The sequence below is a fragment of the Carcharodon carcharias genome, chromosome 19, assembly GCF_017639515.1.
Source record: "Carcharodon carcharias isolate sCarCar2 chromosome 19, sCarCar2.pri, whole genome shotgun sequence".
Taxonomy (NCBI): Eukaryota; Metazoa; Chordata; class Chondrichthyes; order Lamniformes; family Lamnidae; genus Carcharodon; species Carcharodon carcharias.
In genome coordinates, this window is record NC_054485.1 from 109510219 (window position 1) to 109533881 (window position 23663).

A 23663-nucleotide genomic window follows, 5' to 3' on the forward strand; every position below is an offset into this window, starting at 1 on the left:
AACTCAGCAGGTCTGACAGCATCCGTGGAGAGAGAGAGAGAGAGACAGAGATAACGTTTCCAGTCAGCTGAGGACTGCTGAGTTTTTCTAGCAATTTTTGTTTTTTGTTGGAATCAAGTGTGGGTGCAGAGTGAGAAATGGAAACACAGAAGAAATCCCAGCTACAGACTGGGAAACAGGTGAAGAGATGGAGGATGGGACTGGGTGGTTTGACTGACTGAAGCAGGGAGTTAATGAAGGAAGGAGACACACAAGATATTAAATTTACATTTTATTTTAATCCTCTGACACTGATATTTGTATTGGTTTTATTTACAGTCTGATTGGGATTTTACAATTTGAAGATTAAATGACACATTTAGTGACAACCTGGTGTCAAAGTTGGTTTCTGACCTCCAACCCCTGACCTCTTCTCCTCACCCTAATCACGGGGTCAAGACATTGTGATGTCAGGCATGATGTGACCCCAGAGGCCCCGCCTCTTTCCGGATCCGGAGCAGATTCTCAGAAATTGGTTTTCATCCCAAGTGCTGAAGAAAGGATAAAGTTTCTCAGTGAATTTATTCCCAGTGAAGCTGTGGAGATGGGACTTGGTGTCCGCGCTGTAAAATGAAACTGTCCCAGACTCAAAACTGAGATAAACTCCCACCTTCCCGGGGATCTGACCGACAGGGAGACGGGATTCAGGAGAGGAGTTTATATAAAACTGATCCTCAAACCGCTCAATGGTCCAGAATCCAGTCTCCGGGATCAAACTGACCTTGTCCCTCTCCACAGACTCTGCGGCTACTCCCAGACTCCAGCACCGATTCCCCTCCACCTCCACCTCCCAGTAATGTCTCCCCGATGTGAATCCCTCTGATCCCAGGGCACAGGGCCAGACTGTAAACCTCTTCCCGGTGTCAGGGAGACTCCTCCGGGTCCGGGTCCATCTCAAACTCTTCAGATCCTCAGACACCTCGAGCTCGGGATTCGCTGTTTCCACATCCAGGTTCACAGAGACTGGGAGAGAAAAGCAGAGAATTAGAGACTCGCTGGGAATCGGGGGAGAGACTCGCTGGGGATCGGGGGAGAGACTCGCTGGGGATCGGGGGAGAGACTCACTGGGGATCGGGGGAGAGACTCACTGGGGATCGGGGGAGAGACTCACTGGGGATCGGGGGAGAGACTCACTGGGGATCGGGGGAGAGACTCGCTGGGGATCGGGGGAAAGACTCACTGGGGATCGGGGAGAGACTCACTGGGGATCGGGGGAGAGACTCACTGGGGATCGGGGGATAGACTCACTGGGGATCGGGGGAGAGACTCGCTGGGGATCGGGGGAGAGACTCGCTGGGGATCGGGGGAGAGACTCACTGGGGATCGGGGGAGAGACTCGCTGGGGATCGGGGGAGAGACTCACTGGGGATCGGGGGAGAGACTCACTGGGGATCGGGGGAGAGACTCGCTGGGGATCGGGGGAGAGACTCACTGGGGATCGGGGGAGAGACTCGCTGGGGATCGGGGGATCGATTTGACCATTTTTGATTTGTTTTCCTTTTGCTCAACATGAAAAACAGCCGCCCTGAAGGGAGGAAATGAGAATCTGACAACTGCAGAAAACACTGGGACTTCCACAGAGGGAGGTCACAGCTTCTGGAAATGTCAAACATTACACCCACCCTCCTCAGCTCTGTGGGACTGTGTGGGGATAGAAATAAGAAAATGAACAAAAGCTGAGACTGGAGCCTCAATGTAAAAATAAATCCTGTTCCCAGATTAATGCAGCATAAAAGGGACTTACAATATCTGGGATTCAAACCCACCACACTGCTGAGCAGATTACTGATTGAGGAAACTCAGTCTGTCGGATTGGGGGCATGAGTGTGTCTGTGTGCGTCGACAAATATTTCTTCAGATCGGTGTGCGTGTGTGTGTATGTGTGTGTGAATGGGCAGGCGTCTGAGTATGGGACGATTTTTATGTGTGTATAAGAATGGTTGCCTGTGTGTGTGATTATGGTGTGAAAATTAACCACAAATTACTCCAGCAAATTTCCCACAGGCATGGAAATATTTTACAGGACAGATGGGAAAGTGTTTTGATGGATGGGACACTGACACCAGTACTGGGGACAGAGGGAGCGGTACCATTGGGACAGCCTTCACCTGAACTGCACTGGGACCAGGCTCCTGCTGAATTGTACAAATAGTGCTGCAGTGAGAGCTTTGGAGATCTTGTGACACAGCGGGCAGTGCCCCTGCCTCTGCCTCTGAGCCAGAAGCTCCAGGTTCAAGCCCCACTCCAAGACTTGATAGCCAAGGAATGTGTGTTTGTAACACCAGTGAAGAGGTTGAGGATCAACTTGTAAATCCTGCAAATGGCAGGTGGTAAAAGTAGGAAAGATTTTATGTGATAGAACTAAAATTGGATCCTTGACCATCACTATTTTTGGTTCCAGGCTATAACATGAATGGAGAAGTGCATGTTGCCATAGTGACTCAGCCTCATTGGCTGGACGGACGATATGTGTCAGATTGGTGTGAACAGCACGGTGATCAATTGTCATTCCCGTGGGATGGATTTGGGACCTGTCTCCTTACCCTACATGTGGTGGAGATTGCGGTGCTATGGGTCAGAGAACTGAATAAGGCGACTGAGAGCTTTAAACTAAATAGTGTTGGTGGCATGTTCACAAAAGTTTAAAAGGAAGGACAAGGCAATAGTGCTGAGTAATGATAACAAGATTGTGACTGGAAGGGACAGGGTGTATGAATATAAGAACAAGGAGGAGTGGGCAATTCAGCCCCTCGAGCCTGCCCTGCCATTTGTTACGATCATGGCTGATCTCATTTCGGCCTCAACTCCAATTTCCTGCCCTCTCCCCATAACCTTTCAACCAATTACTATCTCATCCTTAAATTTAATCAGTGTCCCGGCATCCACTGCACTCTGAGGCAGTGACTTCCACAGATTCACGACCCTTTGAGAAAAGTACTTCCTCTTCATCTCTGATTTAAATCTACCACTCCTTAGCCTAAAACTATGGCCTCTCATTCTAGAAAGCCCCGCAAGGGGAAACATCCATTCCATGTCTACTTTGTCTATCACCTTTAGCATCTTATATCGCTCAATTAGATCTCCTCTCATCTTTCTAAACTCTAGTAAGTATAGGCCAAAACGGCTCAATCTCTCCACATAAGACAAGCCCCACATCTCTGGAATCAATCTACTGAACCCACTCTGAACCGCCTCCAGTGCAACTACATCATTCCTCAAGTCAGGGGACCAAAACTGTGCACAGCACTCCAGGTGTGGTCTCACCAATGCCTGGTACAGTTGCAACAACACTTCCCTATTTTAATACTCTATTCCTTTCGCAATAATTGCCAAAATTCCATTTGCCTTCCCTATTACCTGCTGTATTTGCATACTAGCTTTCAGCAATTCATGCACAAGGACCTCCAGATCCCTCTGCACTGAAGCATTCTGACGTTTCTCTCCATTTAAATAATAATTCGCATTTTTATTCTTCTGACAAAAATGGATAACCTCACACTTATCCACGTTAAACTCCATCTGCCAAATTTTGGCACATTCACCTAACCTGTCCATATCCATTTGTTAATTTCTTATTTCTTCATTGCAACTTACTTTCCCACTTATTTTGGTGTCATCTGCAAACATAACAGTGCAACAGCAAATAAGATCAGAGCAAGGAAAATCGTAAAAAGTATAAAATGAAAGGCTCTTTATCAGAATGCACACAGCTTTCATAAGGAGATGGATCAATTGATAACATAAATAGGAATAAATGAATGTGATATGATCTCCATTACAGAGACATGGCTGCAAAGTGACTCTGGCTGGGACCTAAATATACAAGGATGTTCGACATTTTGGAAGAACAGGAAGTAAAGAAAGGAGGTGGGTAGCTCTGATAATAAAGGAGGAGGTCAGTGCAGTCGTGAGAAATGACCTTCGTTTAGAGAATCAAAATGTAGCATTGGTTTGGGTGGAGATTAGAAATAGTAAAGGAAAGAAGTCACTGGTGGAATGCTTGTTGGCCTCCTGAAAGTAGCTACACTGTAAGATAGAGTATCAATCAATAAATACTGGAGACCTGTAAGAAAGGAATGGCAATAAACGTGGGAAATTTTCATCTTCAAATATATTGAACAAATCAAACTGGCAATGGTAGACTGGTGCATGAGTTTCTGCTGTATTTGAGAATGTTTCTTTGAACAATGCATTCTGGACCCAAGTAGGGCACAGGCTATTTTAGACGTGGTAATAAGTATTTATACAGGGTTAATTAATGACCTGATAGTAAAGGATCAATTTGGTAAGAGTGATCGTAACATGATAGAATTTCACATTGAAGGTGAGAAGACAATTAAAGACAATTACAAGGTTATGAAGACAGAGTTGGCTAAGGTGGAATGGGAAAATAGGTTAAAAGGTTAGACAGTAGAGAAGCAGTGGCAGATATTTAAGAATATATTTCATAACTCTCAAAAAACTATTATTCTATTGAGAGAGAAAGACTACATGGAAAGGATACACTGTTCGTGGATAACAATGTAAGTTCAGGATGATATCAAATTGAAAGAAAAGATGTACAATGCTGCAAAGCTTAGTGGTAGCCCAGAATATTGGGATTTTTAAAGAAACCAGCAAAGTTTCTTACCAACAATGGTAAGAAAAAGGGACAAATTAGAGTGTGAGAGAAAACAAGCAAGGACTATGAAAACAGTGAAAGCTTCTACAATGATATAAAAAGGGAGAGAGTAGCTAAGGTGAGGGTTGTTCCCTTAGAGGGTGAAACTGGGAAAGAAGGAAATAGCAGAGACTTTGAACATGTATTTTGTATCGGCCTTCACAGTAGAAAACAAAAAAGCATCCCAAGAATAACAGAAAACCCAGGGTGGGCAGTGGGAGGGAGGGAGCTAGGAACTTAAAACAATCACAATTACTAGAGACAAGGTACTAGGAAAACTATTGGGACTAAAAGGTTGACAGTTCCCCTGGGCCTAAGGCCTGCACCCTAGCATTTTAAAGCAAGTAGCTGCAGAGATGGTGGATGCATTGACTGTAATCTACCAAAATTTCCATGATTGTGGAAAGGTCCCAGTGGATTGGAAAACTACAAATGTCACATCACCATTCAAGGAAGGAGGATGACAGAAAGCAAGAGACTGTAGGTCAGTTAGTCCAATGTCTCTCATTGGGAAAATGCCAGAATCCATTATTACGGAGGTAGATGCAGGACACTTAGAAAATGATCACACAATCAGGCACAGTCAAGGAGGTTTTGTGAAAAGGAAAATGTGTTAAACAAATCTATGGGAGTACTTTGGAGATGTAACAAGGGAAACCAGTAGAAATAATACATTTGGATTTCCAAAAAATATTTGACAAGGTGCACAAAATTAGAGCACATGGTATTGCACATGATGTATTAAAATGGATAGAGGATTAGCTCACTAACACAAAACAGAGAGCTGGGATGAATCGGTCACTTTCAGGTTGGCAAACTGTAACTAATGGAGAATCACAGGGATCCATAATAGGGCCTCAAATATTTATGATCTAATTTAATGACTTGTATGAAGTGACTGCATTGTCGCCAAATTTGCTGATGCTACAATGATAAGTAGGAAAACAAGTTGTGAGGAAGATACAAAGTATGCAAATTGACATATGGAGAGATTGAATGTAAAAATATGGCAGATGGAGTACAATGCAGAAAATATGAGGTCAATCTCTTAGACAGGAAGAATAAAAAAGTAAAATATTATTTACACGGAGAAGCAATGCACAATGTTGCAGCACAGAGGGATCTGAGTGTCCTTGTACATGAATCAGAAAAAGTTAGCATGCAAGTACAGCAAGAAATTAAGAAGGCAAATGGAATGTTGGTCTTTAGTATAGGGGATTGGAGTATAAAAATATGGAAATCATGCTACAATTCTACAGGACATTGGTGACACTGTACCTGAAGTGCTGCATAAAGTTTTGGTCTCATTACTTAATAAAGAATATATTTATTTTGGAAGCAGTTTGGAAATGTTTACTAAGCTGATTCCTGGGATAAAGGGGTTGTCTTATGAAGAAACCATGAGCAGGTTGGGTCAATACCTTTGGAGTTTAGAAAAATCTGAGTTGAAGTTATTGGAAAGTATCAAATTCTAAGGGGATTTGAAATGGTCGATGCTGAGAGGATGTTTCCCCTCATGGGGAAATCTAGAATCAGCTCGCAGAGTTTAAAAATAAGGGGTCTCCCATGTAAATGGAGAAGAGAAGGAATATCTTCTGGATCAGATGCATCCCAGGTTACTGATGGAAGAAAAGTTGGAAATTGTGGATCCTCTGCCCACAATCTTCCAATCTTCCTTGGATCTACAGGAGGTACCAGAGGACTGCAGGATTGCAAATGTTACATACTAATAAAAAAGGGAGGAGGGGTAAACCCGATAATTACAGGCCAGTCAATCCATCACCGGATGCGGGGAAACTTGTAGAGACAAATATCTGAGGGAGAATGATTTGGCCTTTGTAAAAGTATGCAATTAAAAATAAAATACATAAACACACAAATAAATAATAAAGTCAGTATGGATTTGATAAAGGCAAACATCTTGATTGTGTTCTTGATGAAGTGGTGAAGAGATTTGATGAGGGAACTGCGATCGATGTGTTTAGCGACTTACAGAAGGCATTTCACAATGTCCCACATGAGACTTGTCAGCAATATTAAAATTCATGGAATTAAAAGGAATGGATGTAAATTTGACTAAGAGACGGAAAGCAGAAAATAGCAGTGAACAGTTGTTTTTCAGACAGGAGTGTTGTGTTCTCCAGGAGTCGGTATTAGGATCATTGATCTTTTTGCTATATATGCTAATTATCTGAACTTGGGGTATTCAGGGTCCAATTTAAAAGTTTGAAGATGATTGAAAACTCACAAATGTAGGAAACAATGAGAAGGATAGTAACAGGCTTCAGGAAGACTGGGATAGACAGTGAAATGTGCAGCCACAGGGCAAATGAAATTTAACACAGGGACATGTTTGGTGATACATTTTAGTCGGAAAAATGAGATCAGACAATGCGAACAAAGTAGTACAATTTTAAAGGAGGTGCAGGAACTAAGAGACCTGGGTGTATATACTCAAATCTTTAAAGGTACTGGGGAACGTTGAGATGACTGCTAATAAAAACTTGGCTTTATTATTTGAGGAATAGAGTGAAAAACAAGCAGATTGTTTTAAAATTTAATGAGCCACTGGTTAGGCCTCAGCTGAAGCACTGTGTTCCGTTTTGGATATCACTCTTTAGGAAGGATTTCAGGGCATTGGAGAGAGTGCAGAGGAGACTGATGAGAATGTTCCAACAATGAGGGCCTTCAGTTATATGGACAGATGGAAAAACTGAGGTTGTTCTCCTTTTCCATAGAAGGTTAAGTGGAGATTTGATAGAAGTGATCAAAATCATGAGTGCTTTTGAAAGAATAAATGAGGAGAAACTGTTTCTTGGGGGAGAAGGTTTGGTAACCAGAGGACCTGATTTAAGGTGATTGACAGAAGAAGCAGAGGTGATATGAGGAAATATTTTACTTTTACGCAGCAAGTTGTGACCTGGAATGCACTGTTTGAAAATATAATGCAAACAGATTCAACAGGAACATTGCAAAAAGAGTTGGATTAAATCCTTGCAGGGAAAGGTTTATAGGACAATGGGGATGATGGAACTGTATAAAACGCTCGTTAGGCCACAGCTGAATTTTTGTGCACAGTTCTGGTCACCATGTTACAGGAAGGACATAATTACTCTGGAGAGAGTGCAGAGGAGATTTACAAGAGTGCTGCCAGGGCTTGAAAATTGCAGCTACGATGAGAGATTGAATAGTTTAGGATTGCTTTCCTTAGAATAGAAGAGGATAAGGGGTGACCTAATTTGAGGTGTACAAAATTATGAGGGGCCTAGATAGTGTAGACAGGAAAGACTTGAAAGACTAGAGCTGAGGGATCAATTACCAGGGGGCATAGATTTAAGGTGATTAGCAGAAAGATTAGAAGGGACATGAGGAAAAACTTTTTCACCCAGAGGGTGATGGGCACCTGGAATTCACTGCCTAAGTTGGTGGTTGAGGCTGAAATGCTCAGCTCATTTAAAATGTATCTGGATCTGCATCTGAAGTGCTGTAACCTGCAAGGCTACGGACCAGATGCTGGAAAGTGGAATTTGATGAGCGGCTAGGATTTTTTCTATTTTTTGGTTGGCACAGACAGGATGGGTTGAATGGCCTCTTTTTGCACTGAAACTATTCTATGGTTCTAAGGGAAAGAGCAGGGAAGTGAATAATTGGATAGCTCTACCAAAGAGACAGCACAGGAACAATGGGCCGAATGATCTCCTCCTTCTGCGTGACAACTTTTTATGATCACAAAAAATAAACATTTTTATTAAGACTGTCTCATCCTGTATCTTTGATTAATCTGATTTGAAATCCCTGAAAATATCATAAAAATGAACTAAAACATTGATTAGTTTCACTGGTTTACATTCATCACTTCCTTAACAAGTTAAATATTTTTAATATTTGGAGGTTTTAAACCTGCCTATCATTGCTGGTTCACCTATAAAAGTGAGCTCAATTTGAAGGGCCTCCTCAAACATGTACCAGGCTCATTATTCTGATCAGGGATCATGGTCAGATTTGTGCAGAGGGCAAATTTCCAGAACAATAATTTTCAAAGCAGCATTCAAGATAGCAGTACTCCATTTAGACAGCCCACTCCCTCCAAAAGCAAAAAAAACACCTGCACACAGCAAACCGACATCACCATGTTTACAGATCATCAACAAAATGATATCCATGAATTGCAACAAATATATTCTTAGTAACCTTTAACAGCACCTTAGGCAGCACCTTCCAAACCCATGGCCGCTACCATTTAGAAGGACAAGGGCAGCAGATACGTGGGAACACCACCACCTGGATGTTCCCCTCCAAGCCATTCACCATCCTGACTTGGAAATATATCATCGTTCCTTCACTGTCACTGGATCAAAATCCTGGAACTTCCTTCCTAACAGCTTTGTACATGTACCTACGCCACATGGACCTCACTGGTTCAAGAAGGCAGCTCACCACCGCCTTCTCAAGGGCAATTAGGGAAAGGCAATATATGCTGGTCTAGCCAGTGACACCCACATCCCCATGAATGAATGAACTAAAACATTTCTGAGGCTAGCTTTATGTTCCCAATTTGTTAATTGAACTTAAATTCCACCAGCGGCATGGTAGGATTTGAACCCATGTCCCCACAGCATTAGAATGGGCTTGAGGATTATTGTCTCACGAAATGGACCACGACAATAACATCTCCCACTGCTGCTGCTGTTGTACCTAGATTTCCAGAATGCATTTGACAAGATGAGACTACATGTTGTCAAGAGTAACATACTAGACCAGAACTGAGGCATGCAGTTTAAAAATAAGGGGTCTCCCATTTACGACAGACATCTCATCTAAAGAGAGCAGTGGAGGCAGGGTCATTGAGTATTTTTAAAGCAGAGGTAGATAGATTCTTGACTAACAAGGGATTCAAAGGGGATAGACAGGAATGTAGAGTTGAGGCCATAAGGACTGAAATCAGATCAGCCAGTATCTTCTTGAATGGCAAAGCAGGTTCAATGGGCCAAATGGCCTACTCATGCTCCTAATTCGTATGTTAGTATATATGTAATTTCCAGCCTCATTTTACATTCCTGGTCCATCACTAACTCTTCCCTTCTCTCCCTTGACTTCTCTGTCTCCATTTCTGGGAATAAGATATTCACTAATATTCACGACAAGCTCATTGACTCCCACAGCTAACTTGATTACATGCCCTCTAAGCCTGTTTGCTGTACGACTCTACTCCAGTCTCCCATTTACTCCATCTCCATCACATCTGTTTGGACCTTGAGTGCTAGCACTCCCGATTTGTCTGCCTTTTTCCTCAGCCAAGGACTCTCCCCACCGTGGTTGACATGATCCTCCACCGTGTCCGATCTACTTCACACACTTCTGCTCTCACCCCTTTCCCTCCCACTCAGAGCTATGATAGGGTTCCCATTGTCCTCACCTTCCATCCACGAACATCTGTATTCAGTAGATCATCCTCTGCCATTTCCCCCATTTTCAGCCTGATTCCATCACCAAACACAATATCCCCTGCCCTCCCCTTTCAGGATTCTGAAGAAACCGCTCCCTCTGTGATACACTGATCCACTCCTCGGTCACCCCCAATAACCCCTCCCTTTCCGGCAGCATCTTTCCATCCAAGCACAGGAGATGCAACACCTGCCATTTCACCTCCTCTATTCTCATCATCCAAGGCTCCAGACACTCCTTCCAAGTGAAAGTGATTTACGTGTGCTTCTTACAATACAGAATTCAGCCCACAAACATGATCCTGAGCTTCCTGCCACTTGCCATTTTGCTCCCTGACCTTTCCATCTGTGGCCTCCTGCAGTATTGTAATTATCTCAAAAGAAGCTTGAGGAACAGCAGCTTATCATTCAACTCAGCACTCTGCAGCCTTCTCGCCTCAACACTGAATTCAACACTTTTAGTTTAGATCCTCTGCCTACATTTTGTTTTAGGTTCTCTTTCTCTGGTGTGTTTTTTTCATTTCCTTCTTTATTCCATTACTTTTCATTCAGAGTGCTGCTACCCAGCCATTCACACATCATCCAGCCAAAAATTTTGATCCTTTACCCACTACCACTCCCTTTGGCTTTTGTACTTTGAAACTTTTCATCATTTCATCTCTGCTGTCCTCCACCCAATCACAAACCTTGCCTTTTGACATTGTTAAGCCCCAAACTGCCCCTTTTGGCTTTCTTTACATTCCTAATTTTCTTCAGCTCTGAATCATTGATCTGAAATGTTAACACTGCTCTTTTCTCCAAAGATGCCAGGGGGACTGAAAACCCTGCCATTGCTATCAAACTCCCTGTCCCACGAAGCCCCTCCAGCCATCACTGACTTGTCCACCGGGATCCATCCTTGATCCTAGGCATCAGGCTGGTGTCGTACTGGCAGCTGTGATTCTGCCCCTATGGTTCTTGATCTGGGGGAAGGCCCGCAGCTCTCCTGTCAAGTATCTGAGTGGCTTTTGATGTGACTGGCCTTCCCTAAAAGAGGCAGCACGAGGCTCTCCCTGACATTCCACCCAGTGGCTGAGACCCCCGTCACCTCCATTAAATACCACCCACTATCTAAGATATTTGTATACATAATGATTCAAATTATAGAATATAAATCAGGATAAAGGAAATTATCTGAGTTTTACCAGGGTTAATGGCATCCAGCATTTCTCCCCACATTGGACACGGGAAAGGTCCGTTGAATTTTTCAATAGACAGAACATCATCTGCTAGTGACAGCTCTTTATATTCATAGCAAATCCTGTCGGTATTAAACAGTTGATTACAAATTGTCCTACACTTGCCTGAGTAATTTTACCAACATGCACTGAGTTTTGCTACATTTCATGTCCTACCTCCTCTTCTGAGATGCTTCCTCCTGAAATAAACAAAACACAAATCTGAGTTGACCAAGATTGACCGTCTATATCCAGAAAGCAGGAATTACACTCACATTGTTACAAGCTGCTGAGAATTGTCAATTCCCATTGCTGCAGACATGGAACAGAAGGAGGATGCTACACAAAGAATATCGGAGCACAGGAGAAAGTATAAAAAAGGTTTACAAGAACTGATAGGATTCAAGTAACAGCAAAGATTGATCCACTTTACAAAAGGGAAGACCTGATAGAGATCTTTAAAATTATGAAAGGGGTCGATTCGATCGATTCAGTGAAGATGTTTCCATGAGATGGGAGTCCAAAAATAGGGGCAATAAAGATAATAATGTTACATATAAATCCAATGAGGAGTTCAGGAGAAACTTCTTTACCAAGAAAGTGACGAGAATGTGGAACTCACTGTCAAATTGAGCCATTGAGTGGAATTTAATGTGGGTACTGATGGTCTCGTCCGCCGGCTGCTGAGCTGGCAAGGACCCCACGCCACCTGTTTTTGGGAAGACCTGTCACATTAAATGGCAATCAGACTCTTCATTGGGCAGCGGTGGGCCTTCCCTGGGATGAAGAAACATAGGGATCAACGTCCCGCCTACTGAGAGGCTGGCACCTCTTCATTGCTCAGAAGCACCACTGGGGAGGGACCTGATCCACAGGCGAGCAATGGATGGAATGGGGTCACAGGTTCAGAGTCGCCGGCAAGAGCAGAGTGGGGAGCTTGGCTGCAAGTGCAGTGGGATAGCTCTCAGTGACCCCTACCCACTTCACGATGCTGGGACCCTCAATCAGGCACTGAGTGCTTTTGAACGTTGGACCCCACTGAGAAACACAGCAGCAACCAGGACAGGATTTATTCATTGAACTTCCCTCATGGTGAGTTCCCTGCCTGCTGCTTGGTGAATACCAGCGGCAGCGACACCAGACCTTTAAGTGAACACTAATTGTCCACTTCAGGGGCTCAACAGGCAGTGGGAAGGCAGTTCACCAGCCTTCCTGGTATGGACTGAAGGAATTCAGAGGCTGAACGGGGGCAGGGTGCCCAGCCATCTTCCACCACCTACCTATCCCTCCCTCCACCAAACTCGCCTCAGTGGGAGCACATTATATTCTGCCCACTGAGGCGAACATTGCAGATATATTTAAGCGGAAGCTCGATAAGCACATGAGGGGAAAGGAGCAGAAGGATATATTGACAGGGGGAATGAAGTAAGATGGGAGGAGCCTCGTGTGGATCATGTTGTGACTGTGCACTTTCACTGAACTAAACTGAAATACAATTCCTCACCTTCAGAAATATAACTCCGTCTTTTTGTTCCAACAGTTTTTCTAACTGTGAGAGTTTCTCCTGAATAGAATTTAAATTCTCCTGAATTTCACGAAGATTTCCCTCCATTATTTTTAGAATTTTTCCCTCTTCTTCCCTGAGATCTCGGATTAAATGCTGCTCCTTCTCAGTGAGAATCTGGTGCATTTTAGTGAACTCGGATGTGATGTGGGTCTGCAGACTGCTCGACTGTTTCTAGAAGAAGAAACGTTAAAAATAATATTTTTATGTAATAAAAACAACAAAATAATGAATTAAATTGGAAGGTCAGCACAGGGAGGCTTTACTCTAATTTGGGAAATTTTCTGTTTCTGCTGCTGCTCCATTTCTAGAACCGCCGATTTCTTCTCTGTGAGAGAATCGAAGGAAGATTTCACCCGATCCTGGGATTGGGAGAGAAAATCAGAAAATAAAAGCGTGAGACCATGAAAATGTGATCAAATCATCAAGTGATCAAATCTGTTCCCTTTTACCTTGTAGATTTCAACAGCTTCTTTAATCGGCATGAAGCGGTGCTTTCTGTGTTCCCGCGAATCTCTACAAATCACACAGATCAATTTCTTATCAGTTTCACAAAACAGCTTCAGCTCTTCCTCATGTTCCTCACAGTGAAATTTACTTTCCTTCTCTTTCGGATTCACCTTTAATTTTCGAGCTTTTTCAGCCAAATTCGCTAAGGCCCGACTTATTCTGAGGTTTCTTTCCGGAAACTCCTCTCTACATTCCGGGCAGGAATTTATCTCCTTCTTTTCCCAACACTGGGTGATACAGGAGCGGCAGAAGTTGTGTCCACACTCCAGTGAAACCGGATCGGTGAAGAAATCAAGACAAATGGGACAAATTGCCTCCTCAGTCCAACTCTCCTCCTGCTGTCTGGAAGCCATGTTCAAACTCAGCACTTCCTGATTCCAACCACTTTCAGTTTCAATGTTCCTGCGCTGCTCCTGAACACATTCAGTTCGGTAATTCCCTCAGGACTTTCACTGCAATACACAGGAATTATTAAGATAAAAACAAAATACTGCGGATGCTGGAAATCTGAAGTAAAAATAAAAATCGCTGGAAAAATCAGCAGGTCTGACAGCATCTGAGGAAGACAAAGTTGACGTTTCGAACACTTTTCTTCTCCGCCGTCGCTGCCAGACCTGCTGAGTTTTTCCAGGTAATTCTGTTTTTGTTTTGGATTTCCAGCTTCTGCAGTTTTTTTTGTTTTTATTAACGTTTCTTGAGTCCAGATGACTCGAGACTGGACTCGAAACGGTAACTCAGTCTTTCTTTCCACACATGCTGCCAGAACTGCTGAGTTTTTCCAGCAATTTTTGTTTTTAATCTCAAGGAGTTATTGTTATTTGCTGCTTCAGGTCCCGCCCACTCTAAGACCTAAAGTCAAAACACAGAGCAGAAGGAAGAATAAACAGGGAATAATTGAAAACAAGAACAGAATTTCCTGGGAAAACTTAGCAGTTAAGGCAGCATCACCGGAGAAGAAAAAAGTTGACGTTTCGAGTACTCATGACCCTTCAACAGAACTGAATAATACTAGGAGAGGGCTTAAATATAAACTGGTTTAACGTGGGGGTGGGGGGAGGGATGGGGGAGTGTGGTTGTAGGGACAAGCAAGCAGTGATAGGAGCAGATAATCAAAAGATGTCACAGACAAAAGAACACAGAGGTGTTGAAGGTGGTGATATTATCTAAACGAATGTGCTAATTAAGAATGGATGGCAAGACACACAAGGTACAGCTCTAGTGGGGGTGGGGTGGAAAGACTAACAGGGCATAAAACGTATAGATTTAAAAATAATGGGAATAGGTGGGAAAAGAAAAATCCATATAAATTATTGGAAAAAACAAAAGGAAGGGGGAAGAAATGGAAGGGAGGTGGGGATGGAGGAGGGAGTTCAAGATCCAAAGTTGTTGAATTCAATATTCTGTCCAAGTGTCCAAATATTCTGTAAAGTGCCTAGTCAGAAGATGAGGTGCTGTTCATCCAGTTTGCGTTGGACTTCACTGGAGAAATGCAGCAAGCCAAGGACAGACATGTGGGCAAGAGAGCAGGGTGGTTTTAAAATGGCAAGCGACAGGGAGGTTTGAGTCTTTCTTGTGGACAGACCACAGGTGTTCTGCAAAGCGATCGCCCAGTTTGCGTTTGGTCCCTCCAATGTAGAGGAGAACGCATTGCGAGCAACTAATGCAGTAGACTAAGTTGGGGGAAATGCAAGTGAAAGGCTGCTTCACTTGAAAGGAGTGTTTGGGCCCTTGCACGGTGAGGAGAGAGGAATTGAAGGGGTATGTGTTGCATCCTTTGCTTTTGCATGGGGAGGTGCGTAGGTGGGGGTTGAGGAGTAGGGGGTGATGGAGGAGTGGACCAGGGTGTCCCGGAGGGAACGATCCCTACAGAATGCTGCTGGCGGTGTGAAGGGAAGATGTGTTTGGTGGTGGCATCATGCTGGAGTTGGCGGAAATGGCGGAGGATGATCCTTTGAATACGGAGGCTGGTGGGGTGATAAGTGAGGATAAGGGGGACCCTATCATGTTTCTGGGTGGGAGGAGAAGGCATGAGGGCGGATGTGCGGGACATGGGCCGGACACGGTTGAGGGCCCTGTCAACGACTGTGGGTGGAAAACCTTGGTTAAGGAAGAAGGAGGACATGTCAGAGGAACTGCTTTTGAAGATAGCATCATCAGAATAGATGCGACAGAGGCCAAGGAATGGAGAGATTGGGATGGAGACCTTACAGGAAGCGGGGTGTGAGGAGCTGTATTCGAGGTAGCTGTGGGAGTCGGTAGGCTTGTAATGGATATTGGTGGACAGTCTATCACCAGAAATTGAGACAGAGAGGTCAAGGAAGGGAAGGGAGGTGTCAGAGATGGACCATGTGAAAATGATGGAGGGGTGGAGATTGGAAGCAAAATTAATAAATTTTTCCAGGTCCCGACGACAGCATGAAGCAGCACTGAAGTAATCATCGATGCACCGGAGAAAGAGTTGTGGGAGGGGGCCGGAGTAGGACTGGAACAAGGAATGTTCCACATACCCCATAAAGAGATAGGCATAGCTGGGGCCCATGTGGGTACTCATAGCCACAACTTTTATTTAGAGGAAGTGAAAGGAGTTAAAGGAGAAATTGTTCATTGTGTGAACAAGTTCAGCCAGATGGAGGAGAGTAGTTGCGGATGGGGATTGTTCGGGCCTCTGTTTAAGGAAGAAGCTAAGGGCCCTCAGACCATACTGGTGGGGGATGGAGGTGTAGAGGGATTGGATGTCCATGGTGAAGAGGAGGCGGTTGAGGCCAGGGAACTGTTAATATGACATAAGGTGTCAGAGGAATCATGGATGTAGGTGGGAAGGGACTGGACAAGGGGAGAGAGAAGGGAGTCAAGATAACGAGAAATGAGTTCCGTGGGGCAGGAACAGGCTGACATGATCGGTCTTCCAGGACAGTCCTGTTTGTGGATTTTGGGTAAGAGGTAGAAGTGGGCCGTCTGAGGTTGGGCGACTATCAAGTTGGAAGCTGTGGGAGGAAGATCTCCAGAGGAGATGAGGTCAGTGACAGTCCTGGAAACAAAGGCTTGATGTTCAGTGGTGGGGTCATGGTCCAGGGAGAGGTAGGAGGAATTGTCTGTGAGTTGATGCTCAGCCTCCGCGAGGTAGAGGTCAGTGCGCTAGACAACAACAGCACCACCCTGTCAGCGGGTTTGATGACAATGTTGGGGTTGGACCTGAGACAACGGAGTGCAGTAAGTTCAGAGAGAGACAGATTAGAATGGGTGAGAGGAGCAGAGAGATTGAGAGGACTAATGTCACGCCGACAGTTCTCAATGAAAAGATCAAGAGAAGATAAGAATCCAGATGGAGGGGTTCAGGTGGAGGGAGAATATTGGAGGTGGGTAAAAGGATCCGTTGAACAGGGAGAGGACTCCTGCCCAAAGAATTGAGCACAGAGACAAAGACGGCGGAAGAAGAGTTCAGCATCGTGCTGAGCCCAAAATTCATTGAGATGAGGGCGTAAGGGTATGAAACTAAGTCCTTTGCTGAGCACCGAACGTTCAGCGTTAGAGAATGGAAGGTCAGTGGGTATAGTGAATACACGGCCGGGACTAGGATTGGAAGATGGGGTGGGGACAGAGGGACAGGCAGGGGTGGAGGCTCCGAGATGGGTGTTGGTGTCGATGAGTTGTTGGAGCTTGTGTTCCTTAGCACTTGAGAGAAAGAGAAAAAGTTTGTTGTTGAGGCATCGGATGAGACAAAGCATAAAATGAAACTGGGGGCACACGCAGCTTTGAAAAAGGGTGCGGCGGTGCTGCTGGAGGGAGTGGTCATGTGTATTCATAGGGCGGCGCATGGCACTGAGTGTGAATCTCAGAATGCGATGGGAACAGCAGTCCGAGAAACGTTTTATGTTCCAGAGATAGCTGTAACCCTGGGTGGGTTCGAAACACGAGGGATGGAATTTCAGTTGAAATCCACGTGGGATAAGTCGGAGATGGAGACAGTCACTGAGAAAGGAGATATGGCTGTGAAAGCGGGTTTTAGTAAACACCTTGTCAAACACCAGGAGAGAAATGGAAAGCAATGAAGGTGAACAAGGCAAAAGAGAGATACAGAAATCCTGTCGGAGAGAGGAGGAGTACTTCTTCAAGGTAGGCATTTCTTGAAGAGAATTGGCAGTCAATTAAACACAGAGATAAAAACAAAAAACTGCGGATGCTGGAAATCCAAAACAAAAACAGAATTACCTGGAAAAACTCAGCAGGTCTGGCAGCATCGGCAGAGAAGAAAAAAGTTGACATTTCAAGTCCTCATGACCCTTCAACAGAACTGAGTAATATTAGGAGAGGGGTTAAATATAAGCTGGTTTAACGTGGGGTGGAGGGGGTGTGGGGTGGGGGTGGTGGGGGTGGGTGGGGGGAGAGAAGAGGGGGTGGGTGTGACATGCAAGCAGTGATAGGAGCAGATAATCAAAAGATGTCACAGACAAAAGAACACAGAGGTGTTGAAGGTGGTGATATTATCTAAACGAATGTGCTAATTAAGAATGGATGGCAGGACACACAAGGTACAGCTCTAGTGGGGGTGGGGTGGAAAGACTAACAGGGCATAAAATGTATAGATTTAAAAATAATGGAAATAGGTGGGAAAAGAAAAACCTATATAAATCATTGGAAAAAACAAAAGGAAGGGGAAGAAATGGAAAGGGGGTGGGGATGGAGGAGGGAGTTCAAGATCTAAAGTTGTTGAATTCAATATTCAGTCCAGAAGTCTGTAAAGTGCTTAGTCGGAAGATGAGGTGCTGTTCCTCCAGTTTGTGTTGGGCTTCACTGGAACAATGCAGCAAGCCAAGGACAGACATGTGGGCAAGCGACAGGGAGGTTTGGGTCATTCTTGCGGACAGACCGCAGGTGCTCTGCAAAGCAGTTGCCCAGTTTGCATTTGGTCTCTCCAATGTAGGGGAGACCACATTGGGAGCAACGAATGCAGTAGGCTAAGTTGGGGGAAATGCAAGTGAAAGCCTGCTTCACTTGAAAGGAGTGTTTGGGCCCTTGGATGGTGAGGAGAGAGGAAGTGAAAGGGCAGGTGTTGCATCTTTTGCGTTTGCATGAGGAGGTGCTGGAGGTGAGGGTTAAGCAGTAGGGGGTGATGGAGGAGTGGACCAGGGTGTCCCGGAGGGAACAATCCCAATGGAATGCCGCAGGGGGGTGAAGGGAAGATCTGTTTGGTGGTGGCGTCATGCTGGAGTTGGCGGAAATGGCGGAGGACGTTCCTTTGAATGCGGAGGCTGGTGGGGTGATAAGTGAGGACAAGGGGGACCCTATCATGTTTCTGGGAGGGAGGAGAAGGCGTGAGGGCGGATGCGTGGGAGATGGGCCAGACACAGTTGAGGGCCCTGTCAACGACCGTGGGTAGAAAATCTCGGTTAAGGAAGAAGGAGGACATGTCAGAGGAACTGTTTTTGAAGGTAGCATCATCGGAACAAATGCAACGGAGGCCAAGGAACTGAGAGAATGGGATGGCGTCCTTACAGGAAGCGGGGTGTGAGGAGCTGTATTCGAGGTAGCTGTGGGAGTCGGTAGGCTTGTTATGGATATTGGTGGACAGTCTATCACCAGAAATTGAGACAGAGAGATCAAGGAAGGGAAGGGAAGTGTCAGAGATGGACCATGTGAAAATGATGGAGGGGTGGAGATTGGAAGCAAAATTAATAAAATTTTTCCAGGTCCCAACGAGAGCATGAAGCAGCACCAAAGTAATCATTGATGTACCGGAGAAAGAGTTGTGGGCATTCCTTGTTCCAGTCCTACTCCGGCCCCCTCCCACAACTCTTTCATTGGTATCAAGGCATCAAAGGTAATGGGGAGAGCGCGGGAATATGGCTTTGAGATAGAGGATCAACCATGATCATTTTGAATGGTGAAGCAGGCTCTTGGGATCGAATGGCCTACTGCTGCTCATATTTCCTGTGTTTCCTAAGACTATTATTCTTGTTTTCAAATCCCTCTATGGGCTCAGCTCTCACTACCTCTGTAATCTTCAGTCCCAAACACTCTGAGCTATCTGCACTCATCTAATTCTGGCCTCTTTTACATCCCCAATTTTAATCACTCCACCATTGGTGGCTGTGTTTTTAGTTGCCTTGGCCCCAAGTTCTGGACTTCCCTCCTTACACCTCTCCACCTCTCTACTTCATTTACCTCCTTCAAGACACTCCTGAAAATATACCTCTTTCACCAACTTTTCGTTATCTGACCTTATATCTCCTTACTTGTCTCAGTGTCATACTTTGTTTCATAATGATCCTGCGACATGCTGTGGGAAGTTTCGTTACATCAAAGGTGCGATGCAAATAGAAATTGTTGTTGTACCTCACAGTGAATAACGAGAAGCCCAAGCCCAATGAATTGGATTCCTCTGATCAAGTTAGAGAGCCTACCAGTCCTGAATGGTTCTTTCTGTTTTCTATCAAGATGCATATTCTTTCCAAAGAAGGAGTGGTCACAGACACTAATCATAACATAGAAATTTCTGGGCTGTTTGAACATCCTGAACATGTCCCCTCCCTGCAAACAGTCTGGAGATAGAATGGATATTGCAATTTTCAAGATGTGAAACAATTGCAATGCCCCAAATGTTACTTCACCCATGGTATTCAGGAGGTTTCAATAAAGCCCCACTGGTGGCCCTGGTGGAGAAATGTAGACTTTTTTAACATGTAGGATTTAAAATTTTATTTCCTGACCTCTTACAAAATCCAGTTCAATGACAACGTAACATGATGGCCTTGAAATTTATTAATATAACTGAGTTGTCGTAATAAAATAGGGAAAATAACCCTTTCTCTACGTTATTCAATGATATAACATCTATGTAAAGAGCATATATTGCATACTGTTCTGATAAGCTGCATTCTAATGTAATAATCACAGAGCCTCATTCACACTCTGGCTCTTCTGTGATGAATAAAGTATCAAGTTAGTAGTTGCCAGATCAATCATTAAAGTGAATTCAAAAACACAATCTCCCCGATATTCTCATTGAGACAATGCCAGAAATGAAATACATCTGTTAGGTCAATATACGTACATTTACGGACATTTACATGAAGTTAGTCCCACTGTAAGAAATGGTACATTTCTGAATGAGAATAGAATTCTTATGGAATTGGTCAGCAGAGCATAAGGTCACCTTGGTAGAAAGACACATAAACAGTCCCTAAAAATATTGGGGTCTCCTGATTCAGGATTCATGTTGACATTCCTACATCAATTGGACATGTCTTATACCCTCTTATTTATACAAGTGGCTCGTAAAAACTAATAAATAACCTTCAGGAAGAGTTAAACTAACAGATAACCTCGAGATAAAGTGATGGACAGGGGTGGTGGAGTTGGGGCAGTAACCATCCTGACATTTTGGGTACCTGTCCTATATTCATTGCTTAGGAGGTTACAAACAAGTGCTGCACATAGAGTAAACTACCAGCCTCTGGTAATAATTTTATTAACAGCTGCTTGGTGCAGGGGGCAGTCCTCGTCAGGCAGTTGCCTTCTTCAGATCGAAGATGGACCAGGAAAGATGGAGGGAGGCTGGAGAAGAATTCCTGAATACTTCAGTGAGAGAGCAGAATGCTGCTCCCGTAAGCTATTGAGATCAACACACTCTGTACCAGCCGTTTGTTCATCCTCTGGAATCAGTGATCGATAAACAGCTCTCACCTGTCATGGTCACATGCTTTTCCTGTCTATTTAGCTGATGCATCTTCTCTAAACCATTGCTTCTCAATAAATTAATAAACTCCCTAAAATTCACTTCTGAGTTCTCAACCAGCTATTTTGGATAACTGTGACGCCCGAACATTAAAAATTACAACTTGGAAACTTACACAGGAACAAAAACAGAATTCCAAGGTATAACAGACGAGGAAGGTCATTCTGCCCATCTTGATCCATCCATCCGTCTAGAAAGATCTTAATATCTCCCCAATGTGACTGCAAATTGTTTCTTCAATGATTCCAGGTTTTCTGTCTCCATTACACTATCTGGGACATCACTCTACATGATGAAAATCCAGTAGGACACAGTTTCGGGCCTCCAGCTGGTGGAGACAAGGTGATAGGGACTGAGTGTTGGGCAGTGACAGACCAAATCATTGCTGTGGCCGTGGTGATATTTCCTGGGTGTCCGGTGCAGCCCTGAGTCAGGTAGTCAGCCCATTTGAAATACAAATCAGGGTCAAAAACAATCATTCAGCATAGGAGGCCATTCGGTCCATTGTCCCTGTGTTGGTTTTTAAAAAGAAATCTCATTAGTCACGTTTCCCTGTGTTTGCATTAAGTCTCCAATTGTTCCACTTCCCCTATTGACCCAATCACCGTTGAATGTTATTATTGAATCTGCTTTCATTAGTCTTTCAGACAGTGCATTCCAGATCACAACTTCAGCTCAGTACTGAGGGAACAGTGTCCGTGTTTTAATTCTCCACTGTCTCTGCCCCCCAATGATTCACGAGATTATTGAGGTTTGGTATAATTTTACAGAAGTCTCTGGAACAGTTGCCACCCGTTTGTTCCACTGCACTGATTAGCCAAACACAACCAAACAACACATTTTCACTGTGTTATACTAGATATAGGACCATCTGCACGACCTGTAACTGAGAGCGACACCCGGCAGTTTACAGATGACAGGAGGGTTGAAATTATGGGATGTATCAGTTCCCACATTGTCAGTGGTCCATCAGCCGGTGGTGAAGTGAAGATGGGAAAGATTCTCTCAATGAAAGTGTGGAGAGGGGAAAATTGTTCATATTGTAAAATGACACCAGTCCACCCTCATAGTCCAGGATCAACCCGATCTTCCTGAGTTTCCCACTCGAGGTGAGGTGGGGTCGGGGTTGTTGGGGAGGTGCTGACAATAAAGTGATCAAGAGGATTTAGCCTAGTATCCTGCCTCAGATCTTGGCTCGATTCTGTCTTCCCTCTCGGTACACTCTCAGGTCACTCCCAGAACCCAACGACTCCTGCCCCCCACCTCCAGCTCCCAGCAATGTCTCCCTGATGTGAATCCCTCTGATTCCAGGACACAGTGGGCTGTGCAATTCCTACATTGCAGTGGGAGAAGCAAACTGGTCGGATCCTCAGACGAATGAGCCAGGGATTCTGTGTGTTCGAATCCAGAGTCAGAGAGGCTGGAGCTGGGGGAAAGTTAAAATCACACTGTGATCACAGTTTCTCACTGTGCTTTATTCAAACCCTTTCCTTTACGAAAAGCCCACTCGGGGGAATTCCTGGGAATTCCAGTGTACTTAAATGACTCAAGGTTGGGTTATTGGAATCTGCTCCCATCTGGGGTTTTACCCTCCTGAGATCACTTTGACTGTCCAACCTGGTGAGAGGTGAGTGGGACCCGGGTCCACATTCTGCTTGATTTTTCCCTTTTCCAGCCCCCTGGCTTCCTGCTTCAATCCTGACATGATACAAGGAATCCTGTGGCCCTCAGCACCCTGCGGGTCTCCATGTTGGTAGACTGAGACCCAGACCTTTACAAATACAGCAGGAAACAGTGTCAAGAGGCTGTGACATGGTGAAGAGACACAATGTCAACCCTGGAGGTATCAGCCCTGATATCCCATATCACCAATCAGTGTGACCGATAAGGGGAGGGGGAAAGATACAGAAGCCAGAGGGAGGGAGAGAAGGGAAAGAGTAGAGTGAAAAAAAATACAAATTGTGATTAAGAGAAATATTACAGGAAGGAAAAGAGAACTACAAGTGAGCGGAGAGAATCTAAATTTTAAGAAACTCGGTCGAGTGAATGGAAACATGAACAGGTCTGCGGAGGAATAACAACAGCAGCTACTCAATGTGATGGCCCATTGTCAAACCACTACCCTGGATGGGGAAAAGACATTGGTCTAGGGTGAGTGGAGAATGCTGCATTGTGGAAAAGGAAAGGTTCCACTGGGATGGAAAGGCAATGTGTTGGGATGGAGGAGGAGAAAGGGATGGAGTAATCTCTTGCTGAATTCCGCCATGCATTGCAGAATAAAATAAATAAAATAAACAAAACATAAATCTGAGTTGACAGAAACTGACTGTCTATATCAGGAAAGCCAAAATTACACTCACATTGTTATAAACTGCTGATAATTGCCAATTCTCATTGCTGTGGACACACAGATAGAAAGATGGTTTTACAAAAAGGAGAGAACTGGTGAAATGCAAAAAAAAAACACAATAATTACCAGAACGAACAGGTTACA

At 44.4% G+C, this 23663-nt stretch overlaps 1 protein-coding gene across 1 annotated transcript; it reads right to left on the reverse strand.

Moving 5' to 3' along the window:
• Positions 1-258: 258 nt before the first annotated feature.
• Positions 259-13946, reverse strand: LOC121291471 (zinc-binding protein A33-like). Its single transcript, XM_041212698.1, has 6 exons — positions 13377-13946; positions 13191-13286; positions 12865-13098; positions 11538-11560; positions 11328-11443; positions 259-1002 (listed from the first exon to the last, which is right to left on the reverse strand). The coding sequence occupies exons 1-6, from the start codon at positions 13785-13787 to the stop codon at positions 434-436; spliced, it is 1449 nt and encodes a 482-aa protein (XP_041068632.1). The 5' UTR covers positions 13788-13946; the 3' UTR covers positions 259-433.
• Positions 13947-23663: the final 9717 nt, after the last annotated feature.